General features: G+C 40.0%; 1 protein-coding gene across 2 annotated transcripts in view; it reads left to right on the forward strand.

The window, feature by feature from the left end:
* carmil2 (capping protein regulator and myosin 1 linker 2) overlaps nucleotides 1-19,942 on the forward strand; it is a 46,469-nt gene that overhangs the window by 14,256 nt on the left and 12,271 nt on the right. For both annotated transcript variants that reach the window (XR_004578337.2, XM_026927303.3), the window contains exons 16-32: nucleotides 117-221; nucleotides 1,363-1,432; nucleotides 1,536-1,617; nucleotides 4,305-4,401; nucleotides 4,594-4,648; nucleotides 5,392-5,564; nucleotides 5,718-5,786; nucleotides 5,890-5,983; nucleotides 6,080-6,178; nucleotides 7,206-7,334; nucleotides 7,452-7,565; nucleotides 8,062-8,234; nucleotides 9,389-9,476; nucleotides 9,579-9,671; nucleotides 10,308-10,374; nucleotides 12,548-12,891; nucleotides 19,800-19,903. Coding sequence is in view for 1 of the 2 variants with exons in the window: in XM_026927303.3 (XP_026783104.3) it covers nucleotides 117-221; nucleotides 1,363-1,432; nucleotides 1,536-1,617; nucleotides 4,305-4,401; nucleotides 4,594-4,648; nucleotides 5,392-5,564; nucleotides 5,718-5,786; nucleotides 5,890-5,983; nucleotides 6,080-6,178; nucleotides 7,206-7,334; nucleotides 7,452-7,565; nucleotides 8,062-8,234; nucleotides 9,389-9,476; nucleotides 9,579-9,671; nucleotides 10,308-10,374; nucleotides 12,548-12,891; nucleotides 19,800-19,903 (1,956 nt within the window). In the remaining variant the exon portion in view is untranslated. The remainder of the gene's footprint in view (nucleotides 1-116; nucleotides 222-1,362; nucleotides 1,433-1,535; nucleotides 1,618-4,304; nucleotides 4,402-4,593; nucleotides 4,649-5,391; nucleotides 5,565-5,717; nucleotides 5,787-5,889; nucleotides 5,984-6,079; nucleotides 6,179-7,205; nucleotides 7,335-7,451; nucleotides 7,566-8,061; nucleotides 8,235-9,388; nucleotides 9,477-9,578; nucleotides 9,672-10,307; nucleotides 10,375-12,547; nucleotides 12,892-19,799; nucleotides 19,904-19,942) is intronic.

The raw sequence follows: 19,942 nt of genomic DNA on the forward strand, positions 1-19,942 counted from the left end.
CATACATCCTGATCAGTTTCCTTCTTTAATTAGACTGATCCTACTCACTGAAATGATCGTAGATGAGTGTGTGTTATAAATACATGCACAGAACTAAAGCAGGATGTCTGTTGTAGGAAGGTACGGGAGGTAACACGAAGTGTGAGAGACTTTTTCACAAAGAGCATGGAGCTAAAGTACGTTGGATTGTCTGGGACTAGACTACTTCCAGAAGCCCTGAGGTACTAGCTATCTAAAGCCTAATATAACTGAGACAACCTTCTTGTTAATTCACAATGTATACACTACGGGTATAACACAATCACACGATCTCTATCTGTATAATGCACCAAATATCTGTATCTGTATGTTATTTATTTATTTATTTAAACTACAATCTAGTCAATCCCTAACTACAATCCCTATCATGAAATTTCATAATTGGTCTCTGTTAGAGATGTATGCAGGACTTTTTTTACAAATTCCACTCACACAGTTATTATTTTTGTTTGTACCTGCTCCCGATATCTTCTAACAAATGTAGTTAGTTCTATTTCCCAAAATATAAAAAACTACTAGTCTAAATTAAACCACCGCAACCCTGATCAGGCAGCTACTAAGGATGCTGTAAATGCATAATTTATGCATATTTGTTTGTCTCACAAGCTTTATAACTGACCGCTTGCTCGCAACCTGCATGAAAGTGATAACCTCTCACATGCACAATGTTTTTGTTGCATCCCGCAGGATTTCAGTCCCGACACCATCTGTAGTCTCACCCAGTTGCCATGTGAACCTGAAAAAATTAACAGTGCACCTCCTATTAATATCTGTAATACATACATAATCTGCTTATTTCAAATAATGTATTTGGTTACATCCCAAGTATGCACATATAATATACTTATTACATACTTTTTTCTGAATGTTTTCATTCAGTAGCCCGTTTTAGATTTTTCTAGTCGTATTACAAACCCTTTCCTAGATGTCTGCTCCTCAAAACTAGCTTCACCCTACACCTCTGTCTCAATTCATACAAGTACTGTATCTATAATTCTGAATGATTTTTGAGTATGCATAAGAGTTCATATTTTAACTGAACAAACCTGCAGTGTACAAACCCGGTTAAACACATATATTTTATGTACTAATCTTCTGAAAGATTAGGTATTAGATCACAGTATGTGATTTGGGACATTGCTCATGTGATTTTGGTGTAGGTTTAATGTAAGTCACATAACTGTAATGTTCAATTGCCTCTAAAGCTCTTAATAAGTTAGGACTGGTGAGTTATGTCAAAGGAGCAGTGTTGGCTTTAGATATTGTGGATATATTGTGCTTTTATGTATTTTGAACTGTACATATTTGCATGGTTTATATTAGGTTATTACTCCAGGGCTTGGCCACCAACAGTTATCTGTCTGAGCTGGAATTGGATATTAGCAGCTGCGAGGTATACTCACACACACACTCACTCACACACACACACACACACTTACACATACCATGCACACAAAGTAAGCAGGTTTGGGATTCTACATGTTGTTTATGTGCAGCTGAAGTCCAGTGGAGCACAGGTCATTCAGGAGCACATCTTTGAGGCAAAGGCTATCTCCAGCCTGGATCTATCTGACAACGGTACAGCCTCCATTTATCTCATTTTCTCTATAATTTTGCACATCCTTCCGTTCTTATCTTTATCGCGTTTTCCTTTCCCTCATACTTGCTACTTTTCTATAGAGACAGAGAGATAGAGCGCTATAACTTCTTTTACATCTGTTATAGTGTGTTTTGGGATTGTGTCTCTCCCATACTACCTAACACAGATTGAAAATATTACACATTTCAGAAGCTATTCAGGGATTCTCGAGCTCTGCATGGAGCTACCAGTGCTACTGCTAAGGCATTATTTATACACACCTATTCTGGAGCAGGAATTCCCTAGGCATAGATGGATACATACCTAGTTAACCCCTTAACTAAATCTCAACTTATTATTCTGTTATTCATTTTAATGACTATTATTGGTAACTATTATGAATTATTCAATACCTACATGGAAACTCATGGGAAAGGCCTGTATGTCAAGTATGAGGAAGAGAGCTGGATGTATATGCAGAGTGTTTATTGAAAATCATGAGGCAGTCAAGCAGACAAGGGCAAATCCAAAATTATAATCAAAACCGAGTATGCAATAACAGAAATCAAATCACAAGGCAAGATTTCCAGAGTATGTGTGAAAGTCTGATTTATTTCTGGAAATGTGCATGATTAGTAATTAGGAGATTGTGAATGGCAATAGTGGTCATGTGAATGATTTTGTGACTTCGAATTCTGAGATATGGAGTTTGAGAGGGGCGCAGACACAGATGACAGTGTTGCCAGAAATAAAAGTCTGGCTTCACTATAAGAAGAGCACAAAGACAGAGATTTCTAACCCCTTATTACTAAGTAACTGATAATATTTTAATTTGCCTGGGAGCTAATGTAATCAGGCCAGGCTTTTTTACTGCACTCGCACAAACACACAGAGAGGACATCTGCCACAGTATGAATCAATGACTGAAGCATTTGACAGGATCAGAGGTGATAACATTATTTGTTTATACATTCCCAGAAACATGCATGCATGACCTTTAACTGATGCTTAAAACAAATACACCACCGCAATGGATTTGAAATAAAACAATCAAGATGTGATCGAAGTGTAGACTTTCAGCTTTATTTTAAGAGGTTCCACAAAAATATAGCATTTACCATTTAGGAATTACAGCCATTTTAAGCAAAGTACTTCCATTTTCTGGGGCTCAAAGGTATTTGGACAATTGACTGACAAGAAGTTAATTGACCAGGTGCGGTCCATTCCCTCGTTACTTCAAGACAAATGAAGCAGATAAAAGGTCTGGAGTTGATATCAGGTATTGAGTTGGCATTCGGCAGCTGTTCGACTGGAGCTACCAATATGAAGTCCAAGGAGATCTCAATGCAAGTGAAGGAGGCCATCATTAGGCTGAAAAAACAACATAAATCTATAAGAGAGATAGCAAAGACCTTAGGTGTGGCCAAATCAAAAGTTGGGTACATTCTTAAAAGCACTGGTGAGCTCAACAACATCGAAAGTCCTGGAAGACCACGGAAGACAACTAAAGTGGATGATCGCAGACTCCTTTCCTTGGTGAAGAAAAACCCCTTCACAACATCAACAGAAGTCAAGAATACTCTGGAGAAGGTAGGCGTATCATTGTCAAAATCTACAATCAAGAGACGCCTTCATGAATGTAAATACAGAGGGTTTACAACAAGGTGCAAACCACTGGTAACATTCAAGAACAGGAAAGCCAGACTTTGCCAGAAAACATCTAAAAAGCCTCCCATGTTCTGGAATAAGATTCTTTGGACTGATGAAACCAAGATTAACTTGTACCAGAATGATGGGAAGAGAAAAGTATGGTGAAAGAACAGCTCATGATCCAAAATATACCACATTATGTGTCAAACATGGTGGAGGCAGTGTTATGGCATGGGCATGTATGGCTGCAAATGGAGTGGGCTCACTGGTGTTTATTGATGATGTGACTGCTGACAGAAGTAGCAAGATGAATTCTGAGGTGTATAGGGCTATACTCTCTGCTCACATTCAGCCAAATGCTACAAAACTGATAGGACGCAGCTTCAGAGTGCAAGTGGATAGTGACCCTAAACATACTGCGAAAGCAACTCAAGACTTTTTGAAGGCAAAGAAATGGAATATTCTTCAATGGCCAAGTCAGTCGCCTGATCTCAACCCAATAGAGAATGCTTTTCACTTACTGAAGACAAGACTGAAGGCAGAAAGACCCACAAACAAGCAGCAACTGAAGGTGGCTGCAGGGAAGACCTGGCAAAGCATCTCCAGGGAGGAAACTCAGCGTTTGAGTTTTGAGAACATGGGCTCCAGACTTCAGGCAGTCACTGACTGCAGAGGATTTTCATCCAAGTATTAAAATTACCGTTATATTTACAGTTATGTCACTTTGTCCAAATACCTTTGAGCCCCTGGAAATTGAGGTACTTTGTTGAAAATGGCTGTAATTCCTAAATGGCTGTAATTCCTAAATGGTAAATGCCATATTTTTGTGGAAGATAAAGCTGAAAGTCTACACTTCGATCACATCTTGATTGTTTTATTTCAAATCCATTGCGGTGGTGTATAAAGGCAAAATCACAAAAACTCTGTCATTGTCCAAATACTTCCAGACCTGACTGTATATCTACATTTGTTGATGATGCATGAGCTATATGATGCATAAAACTAATTTACATGTGTTTCTGTATTTGGCCCACAGGCTTTGAGAATGACATGGTGACTCTGGTGCTTTCCATCGGCCGCAGTCATTCAATACGGCACCTAGCTCTCGGACGCAACTTTGCCATGAAGTCTAGGTGAGGTCTTTTATGAAGCATCCACTGTAATGGATATAACATTGTAATCTTGCTGTAATCTTGTTGATCCACCCACTCATTCATACATCCTTCTCTCCATCAATCTGTACATACATTTATCCATCCTGCTCTTCATTCCGTCATCCTATCCCATTCACCATTATCTTCCTCTCTTGGCTAACTATCTCTCAGAGCTCTGACAGATGTTCTGCACCGAATCGTACAGCTCATCCAGGAGGAGGAGTGTGTGAGTAATGGATCTTTTCACCACAAGAAACACTTACATCACATACACCCGCATGTAGCCATTATCATCTGTGGGATGGTTACAGTTTTGGAAAAGGAGATTCAGACTGATTCATAATGCGGATGTCCATAGTGGTAATAATAATCACTATTATTGCCTCCTATCTAAGCTGTGTATAAAGGTCATAAGATCACTCTTGTCTGTGCATAATAACAGACAATAGAAGTAGCCTAATTTGTATACTTATGTAGGCGGTGTCATGTGTGTGCAACACAAGAATGGCTGTAGGAGTCCTCAGGGACGCCAACCCCTCCTCTTTCCAGCAAGGCAGGAGTTTTAATCACCCACAGTCCTTTTCTCTGAGGCATACCGCCTTGTTAATTATCCATCTATCTTTAAGACTGACTGTGCTACAGCTGGCCTCATCCTCTTTCTATCTTTCTCTCCATTAGTCATCTGTCATATACCAAATACAAGTTTATCCACTGTGTCATCAAAGTCATGTGGTCTCACATACAAACAATTGACCATTTAAATGCCTTTTTGTGTTTTTTTTTCTTCATTTTTTGAGCATACTGATAATTATAAAGGTTTTTATTTTACAAGCACCAGTTGTGTATAGCAAGGCAATAAAGTAAATGAGTTATGTAGTGAAGTAAATATGAATATTTCTTAAATAAAGCTGGTAATCAATGGTCAGGCTGTCTGAATTACCAGATTAATTCCTGTCTCTGTCCTCCCAGCCATTGGAGTCTCTATCAGTGTGTGACTCCAAGCTGAAGACAGGCACCACCATCCTCATCAACAGCCTGGGCAGCAACTCCAGCCTCTCCAAAATTGATATCAGTGGAAACTGTATTGGAGACACTGGTGCTAAGATGCTAGCTAAAGCTTTGATTATCAACACCAAACTCAAGTAAACTTCCTGTTAGCTTCTACTTTATTGTATGTGCCTTAGCCTTTCACACTTTAACCCTGCTGGCTTCTGATTATTACATACCAGTTTTATGAAGTGTTATGGATTACTAGTGTTTATTGTACTAATGCACTGGTGTTTTGTCGGACACAGAACACTGGTTTGGGACAGAAACAATGTGACTGCCACAGGTTTCATGGATGTGGCCAACGCTCTGGAGAGGTGTGTGCTTTGTGGGGTTACATCTGTAGGTAGACTGGAAGTTTGTTTTTAAGTATTAAAATATGGTGTGTATATGTGTGTGTGTGTGTGCATTTGTGTGTAGGAACACCACACTACAACACATGTCCATACCCATGAGTGATATGACTCAGTCCTACCGAACCAACCCAGAGAAGACTGAAGAGGCAATGAGGAAGGTTAGTAAAGGATGATCACTTGCTATATACCAAAGATATGAGAGAAGCATTCCATCTGTACCATGTGTGTGTGTGTGTGTGTGTGTGTGTGTGCAGATCCAGATGTGCTTACGGAGGAACAGTCAGAAGCTGTGCATTACATCAGATCAAATGCTGAATCTTCAGCAAGGTCTAAAGACCAGCCGCTCAGAACAGGTTCAACTATCACAGTTCACATAGAATAGAAACAATAGTTACAACAGTCCCTGATTTTTATTATCTTCTACCGGTTTTCTCTTTCTGTTATAATTCTCCTGTAACTGAAGACAATTTTCTGTTTATTTTCATTACCACAACCTGCAGCATAAAGCAGATTAGATCAAGAAACAACATTACATTCACTCTGAAAGTCAATTCACCCGATCAGTTGGATTTATTTTTTGGGCCATAATTATCTAGACAAAGCCATAGCCCCTGACTGACCACAGGTCTCACTTTATATTACGTGTCTCTTCTGCCAGTGTAATTACACATAAAGTGTAGTAATGTAATGACTGCAGATTTATGCACTGTTGTACATTTTATGAAAATAATACAGTATGTGTGTCAATTTCAGATTTGTGCATCATCTCAGTTGGGACAAATTTTTCTTTCAGATTTGTGACAGTACACATTTTGTGCGTAGTACCTACATACCAACTACACTTGGTATACCGACTGTCTACTTAGTTTAAAGTGTAACATCTGTATGACCCCTGCACAGTGTTTGCATTGTAATATGCTGCCTCAGTCCAATCTGCAGTACTCTCATAGTGTAGTTAATAACACAAACAGAAAGAAAAGTCTGACTGGCAATTACCCTCATCCTGTCACACGTGTAGATACCTGAAACAGAGCATCCTGTTACAACTGTCAAAACTGTCACCTGTGTATTCACATGAGACAAAACACACCCCTATTTATACATGTGTATTTTCACAAGATATACTACCGTAATTTATGTGCAACAGTGCAACATCCTCATTAGTTACATTGCAGTTGCATGGATAATTTATGTGTAACTACACAAGTATTGGAACCATTTTATAAGTTATATATTGCTATTTTTAGTGAGTGTTGTAAAAAAGTCTCCTTTTTCTGAGGTCATTCATATACTGAGGCCCTTAGACCACATTGTAGGTATAAAATTAGCTGGTAAGCAAATTCTGCTCTGCAATCTTTCTAATTATCTCAGTCTCTTTAGCTAGTGCAGAACTTCTGTCAGAGGCTTCAGGAGACCATGAGGCCTCTGGCCTGCTACAACATCCAAGAAGTCCAGACTGATATCCTGTCTGCAGAGGAAGCTCTCCAGCATGCCAGGACAGCCATTGTAGTATGACTCTACCTCTAATATCACTCATATCTTCTTATCCAGTTCCTGATCTATGGTACAATATGATGACTAAACTGAATAATCTGTGGAGTTTTAATGTGAGCCTTGATTTTTCAGTTTCTACCCAGAATCTATGAGTTGGGAAGGTCGACCTCTGCTGGTTCAATGATGCAGCACATTCTGGATGACGCAGCCAAAGCTATAACCAGTGAGCTGGCTGGGGAAATCCAGGTAGAGCACAAAAGCTGTTTATCCCTTAAACGTTACACTTGTCTGAACATTTACTGGGGGGAGGGGGAGGGGGGGCACAGTGGCTTAGTGGTTGGGGGTTCGATTCATGTCTCCACCCTGTGTGAGCGGAGTTTGCATGTTCTCCCTGTGCTTCGGGGGTTTCCTCTGGGTACTCCGGTTTCCTTCCCTACTCCAAAGACATGTATTGTAGGCTGATTGATATTACCAAATTGTCCACAGTGTGTGAATGTGTGTGTGATTGTGCCCTGCGATGGGTTGGCACCCCGTCCAGGGTGTCCCTGTCATGTGCACCGAGTTCTGTGGATTAGGCTCCAGGCTTCCCTTTGACCCTGTGTAGGATAAGTGGTATGGATGGATGAACATTTATTGCATTTTCAGGAAATGTTGCAATGTGTCATAGAAGGAACTTCCTGTTTAGTGGTGTATGTTATTGCTCTGTCCTGAGAGGTGTGTCTGGTTGTGATGTATTGGGCAGGAGCAAGCTCAGGCCATGCTGCAGTCTGCACAGGCCGCCTGCCCTCGGGTCGTCCAGAGGACAAGTGTGAACGAGCAACTGGCCAATCGCGTGGCCAACAAAACACGGCAGGCTGCCCATTTTGTCCAGAGCATAGTAAAACAAGCAGAGAGTAGCATTGCAGAAAAGCTCAGGTAACACACACACACACACACACACACACACACACACAGTAACTGGGCCTATAGGTAATTTTACAATATTGGAGCTCTAATGAGCAGTAGGGTGAGACATGCAGATTTTTGACAATGCATGGCATACAATTTCTACACACAGGATTAATAATTAATAAAATTATAATTAATAAATTTCTCTCACAAAAACACACATCAAATACTAAGGCTGCACAATTATAAGCATTTTAACTGTGAGCATGATTTATGGCTTCATTAGTTATTTAAACATTGTTGCCTATGATATTGATAGGTTAGTGTTGAGCTAAAGTTATATAAGACAGACAACTTATAAGACAGACATCACTGTTTATTGCTTCCAGTGCATGAAATCAGGAGATCACAATCTGTTCGTGTTCAATGTATTGTGGTGGCAAATTTATTTGTTCAGAGTATAGTTGTTTTGTTAGCTAGCATTTTAAAAGTCAAAATCTGATTCATGTTCCTAAAAAAAAGCCATAATATTTTGTTGCAGATAGTTCTAGGCTTATACAGTACAGTGGATGGATGGATGGATGGATAGATAGATAGATAGATAGACCTTTATTGTCATTGATTTCATCATTCACTGAAAAAAAAACAATTCATGGTTCAACATATTTAAATAAATTGCAGAATTTCCACTTAAGTAAAATATGCAAGCTCAACAAAAAGTAAATAGGTAAATAATGGCAGGTTTATGTTAAACTCATTAGAAACATTTTTAAACGTTTTTAAACATTTTTAAACATTGTTAAACTCATTAGAAACATACATTTACGAACTTAATTTATTGTAGTAACATGGACATTATATAAGTATATAAAAGCTACGCAAGGACAGAATCACTTTTGAGAGTGTCAACCCCATCATCTTGTACTTTGTTTAATGGTGTACGTTATAATAAAAGCATAGACTCCATTCAGTTTAACCTAGTTTCATTATCATGCAGCTTCGAGACCTACAGATCCCCAGCACTTTTCTAATTGTGCATTTTGCTCACTGCCTCATTTTGAAATAACTGTCATCCTGTTATTTTTCTCATCTCAGTTTTGCTCTGAGTAATAACGTTTATCTGTGCATGTTGTCTTTCTTTAACTCTCCATCTATCCTCCACCCCTTCTTTCCTCTCTCAGCGAACTGAAACTGTCAGTCAGCGTCTCTCTGGTGGAGAGTATCATCGAAGAAGTTCTGCAGGACTTGTCAGTGGCGCAGCAAAAACTGGTGTGTTCAATTTTGCGAATGTATACCTCAAGCATTCTGGCAGTGTGTGGGCATGCATGTGTGTGTGTGAGACGGTGTCAAATCTAATCCTGCTTATTTCAGGAGAAGCATTTAAAAGAGTACTCGCAGCCCTTAAACAGCAAGACCAATGTCCCACAGCTGAGAGTGGTGGAGCAAGTGTTCCCTACTGATGAGGTCAGTAAGGACACAGTTCTCATACTCCTAATCCACATCCCTTCAACACACATCTACACTCTAGCAGCATTACGCATGTGACCCTCTCTGCAAAATCATATCTGCTGAGTGTGATTTTTTCTTTAGTGTCATTAAACATGCTGTAAAGATTTTAAAGAGAAGCAGTATGTATATATTGTCCCAAGGTTAAAGGATATTACTAACAAGCAATATGCAATATGTGAAAATCATATCAGATTGATATAATGATGCAGTGGCTCATATAGCTGACTATGAAACTTATGATTGAAATCCCATTATTTATGGTCATCTTTGTACTTTTATTGTTTAAACGTTTCTAGATCTGTAATAATTCTATACTTTAAAAATATTGCCATGCAAAGGATATGGCTAGTTTCTTCATTTTATGCTTCTGGTTACATTTTTGTAACCACTGAAGCTGGGACAGTTTGCTTAAAAAAAATGCTATCGGTCCTAAAAACAATGTGAAACCTGTGATTTACACATGTACAATGTAAAAGGCCATTAACATTCATTCATTCATTCATTCATTTACAGTATTCAAATAATTAGTATTGTTTTGACATGATACAAAGCTGGTTTTGGTGAAGCTCATTGTTTTTGCCTTGTCTTTAGTATGTGTCTGGTATCTGGAGGAACAGTTTCTGTACCCGGAGCATCCGTCCTGCCCCATCTGTCAAAAGTAGGTCCCTTACATCGTAACACTGTTCCTTAAAAAGAGTTTGTTTATAACATGTCTGCCTTCAAATACTAGCAAGAAACTGGCTGATTGTCTGTATAAACACGTGTGTGTGTGTGTGTGTGTGTGTGTGTGTGTGTGTATATATATATATATATATATATATATATATATATATATATATATATATATATATATATATATATATATATATATATATATATACTTGAATTAAAGCTGAAAGCCTACACTTCAATCTTGAATACTTCATTTCAAATCTATAAATTCAAATATATATATATATATATACTTCAATCTACTTCAATCTTGAATACTTCATTTCAAATCCATTGTATATATAAAAATTGTTACTTTCTTTTTTAGTCAGAAGTAATATACCTGGTCTTGTGATATCAGGCATCATTGTATATTAACATTCATTCATTCATTCATTTACAGTATTCAAATAATTAGTACTGTTTTGCCATGATACAAAGTTGGTTTTGGTGAAGCTCATTGGCTGTAACAAATCCTCACAGAAGCTAACAGCTGTTGGGGGTCTTGTGGGATGTGCATAATTAACCATTGTGGGGCAGGGTAAGTCTGTAGTTGGTCTTAATCTGGGTAAAAGCTCAGTGATAGGTTAATAGAGAATAGAGAATTCAAATCCCACTGGTGAGTGATGAGTGATGCTGACATGCCTGAGCTTGATCACGCTCTCACAAACCACAGTTATTGGCAGAACAATTGTGTGTCAGTGTGACATTTACGATCGGCTATAGAAATGACAGGTCATTTCTTTGCTTTATAGGCTGCTAATCAATTATATCAAGGATGTGGAATACTCAAATGTATTTCCTTTTATTATATATCTGTTATACATATATCTCTGTGTATGAAGGAATACATTTTATCAGGATTGTACTGCATGTGTGTAGGGTAAATATTGGGTTTCTTTTATCAAACTGGATAGGAATAGAATAGGAATTTACGAACCAATTTATTTGTGAAAGAGCATTTACAAAAGAAATGTGGTAATTATGACAATCCAGTTTGGACAAACATTTGTATCCTATGAAAGCTCCTGTGTTTGTGTAAATTTTACATATAAGGAGACTCATTAATGTAAACCTAAAATGATGGCTCAGTGCTTAAGACTTTGTAGTTAAGGCTCCAATTCCAGCACCACCAAGCTGACACTTTCAGGTTCTTGAGCAAGACCCTTAACCCTCACCTGCTCAGATGTATCCAAAGTAAGCCAAATGAGCAAATGATAGGCTTCTATTCATACAACTCAAGTGAATAAAAATTAAGACAAATAAGTCTAGCTATACAATTAGGGCAAAAGTAATGGAGCCCGACAAGCTGCAATGGTTGAGCTACATTACTGGATTTAGCATGCACCGCAATTAGGAGGCGCTCTTTCACAGTTTAGTCATTATTTTGTTGTTTTCAGCTATCTATGAGCTTGGCCTTTCATGGAGTTTTGTGGGTGTCACATCAGCCTTGCATATGATTGTGAAGGAAATCAGCATTAGCGAAACGTTTGTAAATCTGGCAGGATTTTTTTGTTTGATCTGGCCTATGAAAACATTATTTAACTTTAGTAAAAGATTGATCAGTGAAGCACATTGTGTGTGAATGGGGTATCCCCTTATTTGTGTCAAGGGATTTCCTATGCTTGTTTGTCACAGGCTGAAAAATTGGAACACATGTGAACATATGACAAAATTAAAATCAAAAGTGGAGTGTGGAGTGAGTGTTTGGCTGTGGCTAACTGAAATCGTTTCAATCATAGCTCACTGAGTCTCTTGTTGGGAATAAGGGAGGGAGAACGAAGGGACCACTGGCTTACAAACAGGACAATCCTTCCTCCTGTCTCCCATCCTCTTTCCTTCTTCTGCTCTTTTTCCACCTACAGTCCGCCTCTGCTGCATCACCATGCCAATTTGGTAATCATGTCCTTATTCTGATAAACCTTGTCTGTTTACAGCTCCCACCTCCATCACACATCCCCTCCGTCCTGTTTTCTTCATCTCCTCTTTGGATTCACACATGACAGGACTGGATTCAGGCATACGCCTCTTTCACTATCTCTCTGTTGTTGCTTTCTCTCCCCTCCCTGTATCTCTCTCTCTGCCTCACTATGTCTATTTCTCTCTCACCCTCTCTGCAGGTCTGCTGGAGACGGAAGGCGAGCAGCAGGCACGAGCGAGTGCGCAGTCCCAGCAGGAGATGGAGGGAGACAGAGAGTCAGGAGGAGGAGGAGGAGGGGTGTTGTCATTGGCGATAGGCCTGTCTGTCAACACAGGCCACACCCAGCTGGGGAGGGAGGTGGAGTTTGGTGGCTGTGGCGCTGGTCTTGTGGCCGCTCGTAGCAGCAGAGAGCCGCGGCGTCCCGAGCCCTCACCTCCTCAGCCCCCTATGGACCTGCCCAGCGAAGGCCACACGCTGAGGCACTACACCCGCTCCAGACCCCGACCCAATCGCCACCACAGGCAGCCACCCAGCAAGCCGCAGGTACAGGGGGATAATGGGGTGAACGAGTGCAGAAAAAAGACAGAGAGAGGAGGGAAGGGGGGCAGAGAGGGTCGGCTGCAAGCAATGGGAGCTGGCTGAGAGGGATGGAGAGAATGGAGAAGGGAGAATGGAATGAGACGGAGGCAGGAGAGGGATGGAGTGAGATGGGGGATGATGGAGGACTAGAGAAGGGGGAGGGATGGAAAGAGGGAGATGGCGGCACTCAGGTTGTTGCAAGCAGCCACCGCAGCAGCAGCCAAGGCTGCATGTGTGTGTATGTGTGTATGGAGCGTGCAGCAGCTCCAGGCTTGTTCTCTGTAATTCCTTCCCCCCCCCTTATTCTCCATATTGTTTTTCATTTGCTTCCTAATAATGCTATAACATGGCTGAAGAGAAATTTGGATGAATAGAAATGTAGAGAAAGAGGGAAATAGGGCTGTGGTGCTTAGAGACATTTTGGGTGTGTATTTTTCATTGCCATTTTTGAAGGTGCTGTGTGTGATTCCCAGCTAGCTGGTGTGTGTTTGCGTGCGTGTGTGTGTGTGTGTGTGTGCGCGCACTGTCAGAACAGGGCATGGTCTCTCTTCAGTCATTATGTTTGGGTCCTCTTGGTGTGACTGCTGTATTGTCTTAATTATTAATGTTCCCCCATCAAGGAGTCTTTTTCTCTCTCTATCTCTTTGCCTTTCCCGTCTGTCTTTTGCTCTTCCTTTGATACCCTCTGTCATCTCTCTATCATTAGGAAAGGTGGATCTGTATATTGACGTAATTCACTGAAATAGTGTCACAGTGCTGGATCTGAATCTGCACCAATCTTTGTGCATATGTGCGAGTGTTCATGTGAGAATGTGTAAATGGGCTGTTATCAGGTGTAGTATAATATTTGGCTAGAAGAATAAACGAATGAATGAATAAGTAAATGTCTTTTATTAAAAGCATTTTTTATTGTGTTGTATTTTATTGTGTATATTTTCCTTCAGGTTCTGTGCACAAGCTCACTTGGTTTGAATGAACTGGTTAGAAGAAAGTCCTCCATTTATGGTAGCGTGTGTGGCGTGACTGTGTGTAGGGAGGCGTGTTTGCACGAGTGTGTGTTTGAGTTTGAGCTGCCAGTCAGTCAGACAGTAAAATGCAGCCAGTGTGTTGTTTTACTGTGATCCTACCCTGTCTATTACAGTGATTCCTCTGACCCTCAGAGTAGCGACTACACAGGATTTAATGGACATTTGTGGATGGAGGTGTTAACGTATGGGGGCATCCATTATTCGCCATTATTCTGGCAATACATTTGACAGTACTCACTTGTCTACGTGTGTTTGCATGTGTGTGTGAGTTGTGCTCTTCCTGTGTATTATCTGTCTTTTGCACTGATGGCTGTATTTCCTGGTTGGTGACTGATCAAATGGTTGCCATAGTGATAGGTGCTGGTCTCATAGCAATGCTAAGTGTAGGAGCTCTCTCTCTCTCTCTCTCTCTCTCTCACTCACACACACACACCTTTGGTTATTAGCACTGTCCTATGCCACTTTGAATGATAACAGAGGCTGTTGGTACAGTGCTATAAGAGTTATAAGCATTATATGCAACAGCATATGTGAGTATGCTGTGTGTGTTTGTGTGTGTGCGTGAATGAGTGTTCATATGCTCTTGCACACATTCATATATCAGACAGTGGGGCTGTATTTGTCTTTTTGCTACATATCAGTCAAATTATGTTACTGACTAATAGCACTGCTGTCGTAAATGAACCGTCATGGCTACCTGTTGGTATGTTTAGTTAATAGGCATTTACACAGTGTGTTGTTATAGTGTGTAAGCTGGGAGTGTTTGATTGGTAGCTGCAGTGTTGTTGCTGCTTCCTCTCTGCCGGTGTCGTGAGTTGGGAGATTTTCATTGCTGTGTTGTCATGGATACCTGTGGGTGTACATGTAGAGCTACATGTCTTCTTGGTTTTGTCACGCCTAACTCTATGTGTGTATTTTCAAGAAGAGAGTCATCTTTTCTTATGTTGGGGTGTGTCTGTCTGTCTGTCTGTCTGTCTGTGTGTCTGTCTGTCTGTCACTGGGTTCAGTGTGCAGTCAGGCTGACCAGCTTTGTTAGATCGGAGTCTCTGGGGAGGATGCCTCTTCTCCCCTGGTTCAGTTCAGATATAGAAGGAAGCATGGAAACACTGCAATCACTGCCTTAGACCACCTGAAAATGTCAGTGTGTATTTACTGGCCAGTAGTGACAGCTGGCTGCGGTATTAGATGGGAAGCTGAAATCTAATATCTATCAATAGCTCAACAATGACACTATTAGGGCTGAGCAATGCATTATATAATCATCAATGTCAAAATAAGAATGATTATTACACACTGTAACACACACACACACAAACTATTACACACACACTATTACACACACACACTTAAAGGCAGATAGGCATCAGCATTCATGATTACATGGTAACAGAAAAATTGTAACCTTTTCATTTAAATCAAAAACCACTAAAAGTACAGTTCTGTCATCTGTCTCTTTGTGTGATTAGCATTTTCACTGAACAGTATGTACTTAGTCTATCTACTCTTACTTTCTCATTCAAATGCATTTCTTGTGGAAAAAAGGATGATATAGAATAAATAATCCACCTTGTTCACATTCATTACACATATTCGTGCCACTGTATTACACATACGCCTTCTCAATCACTGCTGATGATGTGTTACTGAAAAATAACAGTAAAAATTGAGATCCAACTAGGGGGTAAACTCTGCGTAATCACCTGACATGACTGTTACTGATAGGCTGCATGAATCTACAGTCTGGGGTAGAGACAAACCATCCCCAGCATTGCTTCTTCATACCATTCTGTGTATTGTTTATGCAGGATTTCTCCTCCAAATGCATTTTTTTGGGGGGAGGAAAAAAATGCACTTGGTTCCACAAAAGTCCAAAATATAAGACATTTGTGAACAGCAAAATGAGGAAGCCAAAAATTTTGAAATGAAACGTTCTTTTATCTTTGAGAGACACAGGGGCTTAGCCCTACTAGCCCATTTATATCAGCTGCCCCTCCTGGCTTGTGATCCACAAGCAAGTGGGTGTCCATATTGTGTGGCATTTGGGGAGTGGAAATATAAAGGCAGGTGGTGTCATAGGGGAGAGTATAATATGGAGAAGGTGTGATGGTTTAACAGTCACATTATACACAGGTTGGTGTGGCTTAAATACTGTGTGTGTCCCTATTTCCCGGTTAATCCCTTAAATTCTCGTCTTATTATTCAAATGTTCATCTTAAAGCATGTTATTCAGTAACGTTAATTATTTAGACTTATTCAATAAATACCACCTTAGTCCTGCTTTTGTAGTCTCAGTCTGCATAAACATTTCTCTTGCCATCTTGCTATATTCTCAGCTCAGCATTCTTCTCTCTCTCACACATACACACGTCTCACATCTTTCTCTCTACTGCATGCACCAGTACATTTTCAGAACCCAACTCCATTTACTTACTAACAACCTCACACCCCTCATCATAATTATAAACTTGTCATTAAACCTGATCAGTTCGGTGTTTTAAGCAACTGCATGAGCCCTTGCTTCTAGAAGACAATTATGCTGGAACTTGTGTTGACTAGACTTGGCTTCCCCTGGTCGTGGCTTCCCAGTGTGATATCAGTTTCTCCAAACCGAAATAACGTCTGACTCACAGAGACTAGAGACTATCTGCTTATATAATAGCAAGTTAACTGTGACAGTCTATTTAAGATTACAATCATTTCCTTTATTGTGGAAGAAGCATTGGTGGACAAGGTGCAGAGAAGTTCTGCAAATATTGCAGTGAAATTTGACAGGAAAATGTTTGAATGATGAGTTCATCAGGCTTTAAAGCACAGGACCAGCTTCTTACATCCCTCCCCATTTCACCAACATGAGTTTATCAGGAGCATAGCATATTAATAGCATAGGCCAAGTAGCTTTGACACCAGAAGAAATGAAAGGTGTGCGGAATTCTAGCCTCTGTCCTTCAAAAGTCCTCCTACATAAACATTCAAGCTGCTCCAGGTTGTTTCATAATTGAGACTGCATCTGTCTTTCAATGGCTGTGCAATGCTCTGAGAACAGGGAAACCATGATAACGAAAAAGAACACAACGTTCACTTGCAGTGTCTCACTGTTTTATGCTCTACCCCACAAAACATAAAGAAATACATGGCCTTGAAATTTCTTGTCCTCAGGCCTTAACTCCTGCCATGTGTGTGATCTTTAACAGATTAGCTCCTGACTTCTTTTGCACACAAAATTATTATTATTTTTGATTATTGTTACTTGTACTGTAGGCTTTCTAGACTCTGTATGTCGAAATAGAATATGGTTGTGTGTATTGTGCATTTTTGGTGTGGCTAGGTCATATGTTTATATCATAAAGTCATATAAGCGCCATTCCAAACCATATGATTTCAATTCGGACCATTATCAGAAGAAATGAGCACGTATGTTTATGCTTTGTATGTACAGTATGTGTGCTGTGTTTACTAATATGTAAGGTGGTATTAATTATGTGGGAAACACCTTGCCACTGTGCCGCCTTCTTTTTCTGGAGATGCAGTGGAGTGATGACGAGCTGTGCGTTCTGATTGGCCAGGAGGCATTAAATGCTTTATAATCCATTTCTCATGCGGCTTGTAGCACTGCATTTACATACGGTTGCTTATGCCATGCTGCTCTCTCTCTCTCTCTCTCTCTCTCTCTCTCTCTCCTGCCTGCAGTGCTCACTCAGCCCTCACAGTTTCTACAGGAGAACCACATACCCTGGTGTAGCCCGTTGTGTTTGCATATATATATATATATATATATATATATATATATATATATATATATATATATATATATATATATATATATATGTGTGTGTGTTCATACATGCCTAAATATAACTGCTGTCGTGACTGTGTGTGCGTGTGCTATTTATGCATTTGGAATATTATAGACACTGGACAATACAGAAAGTAAAATCCTCCACTGTGGTGAAGGCTTACCTTTTGGTGAATGACCTCACTCTTAGTTTTCTCATTTTCATTCTACACTGAACATTATTGACACAACCGCAGAAGTTTACTTTAGAAAGCTTTTTCCCTCCTTTTATGAAATTGACAGTTCCATTTAGATGCTGTGCAAGTTTTAGTGATGGTGGTGTTTATCAAAAATGATTTTAAAACGCTGTAACAATTGTTACAGAGTTGCTAAGATGCTATTTTGGGACTTGGGTGTATACTCATGATAGCAGTGATATGTGGGCTTCTAAATATACACTGAATCTGTTCAGTCTGTAAAAACCTGTTCTTATAGTTCTTAAACTCCCAGGAGCCATCAGCAGGTCCAGATTTACATTCCTTATTCTCGTAACTACACACCTTTCCTGTTAGTTTAACAGTTTAAAAAAAAAACATTATCACTATATCACTATATAAAACATTAGTGATTTATTCATTCTTCGTTCATTTTCAGTAACCGCTTTATCCTGATCAGGATTGTAGTGGATCCAGGAACACTGGGCATGAGGTTGGAATACATCCTGGATGGGATGCCAGTTCATTGCAGGCCAGCATGCACACACACATTCACACACTTATTCACATGCAGGGGCAATTTATCATAGCCAGTCCACCTACTGTATGTTTTTGGGAGGTGGGAGGAACCCAGAGAACCCTGAGGAATCCCATACAAACAGGAGGAGAACATGTGAAATTCTGCACAGACAGTAGCCTGAGCTCAGGATTGAGCTGTGAGGCATCAGTGTTACCTGCTAAACCTCTACTCTATTGCAGGCCACCATTCACACTCACATTCACACACTATTTCACACATAGGGGAAATTCAGAATAGCCAGTGTGCCCACTGCACGTTTATGGGAGGTGGGAGGAAACTGGAGAACCTAGAGGAAACCCACGCATACACGAGGAGAACGTGCAAAACTCCGCAGACAGTAACCCGAGCTCAGGATTGAGCCCTGGACCTTGGAGCTGTGAGATGGCAGAGCTACCCACTGTGCCACCCTTCAGAATTAGCTTAACTGATAATAATTTTACTCTATTAAGTGTTCGAAAACTATGATTTTAGAATTGCTAAAATTATACTAGGGTTTAAGTGTTTAGAGACACTTGGGTGCTTAGAGACAATCAATACCCTAAATAACCTATAATGTACACTTTCTATATAGCATCTTAAATTCAAAGACACATTACTTTTTAATTAGATGATTTTCTTGCTAAGTACAAGACACTGACATCCAGTTCAGACTAATTCACAATTCAAGATGTGCTCCTTTCTGTTATTAAATTATTGCCATGGCTACAAGATACAGACACTAATCACCATTGTTGAGCAGCCACACTCCCATTCTGTGTGCCAGTGTGCTACATGTGGGTGTATTTAAGGGGTCTAATTGCTTTAGGAGGAGGGGGAACAGACAGAGAAAGACTAGAGCTGGGTTTGGTTCTCTCTTGGGACAAGAGAGACAGATGCACCAGAGTCACAGCCAATAGAAAATCAGCCTTGCCTGCTGATATCATTATTTATATCACCATGATTTACAATAGTTTATGTCCGTATGTATATGTGTGCACATATATGTAGGTGAGTATATTGTATGAGTGTGGTGTGCATAGGAAAAGTGCATATCTGAATATATGAATATGATGAATATGAAGAGAGACAGTGTGATGTGTATATTTGGAGCAGTGCACACTGACAGTTGAAACAGTGCTGCTGAGAGCAGCTTTTCTATATTATACCGTGAAGCCAGTGTGTTTTCAGAGCGTTTCAGATTTCTACATTCATGTCGACCTTGAATAATCTGTTAGTCCTGGCAAGTGACCTTGTCTTTTTCTGTGTATGTGTGTCTGTGTGTTTCTGTATGTGTGTAGGAGCAGGCAGCTGAGAGTGAGAATGAAGCCAATGAGAATATGGGGAGGGTGGACGAGGGCGTAGAGGAGTTCTTCACCAAGAAGATCATCCCTGATGACCCCCTGTGAGTATACACCTACGCAGATGTAACGCTAGGCACTAG

This window comes from Pangasianodon hypophthalmus, chromosome 6, assembly GCF_027358585.1.
Source record: "Pangasianodon hypophthalmus isolate fPanHyp1 chromosome 6, fPanHyp1.pri, whole genome shotgun sequence".
Classification (NCBI taxonomy): domain Eukaryota; kingdom Metazoa; phylum Chordata; class Actinopteri; order Siluriformes; family Pangasiidae; genus Pangasianodon; species Pangasianodon hypophthalmus.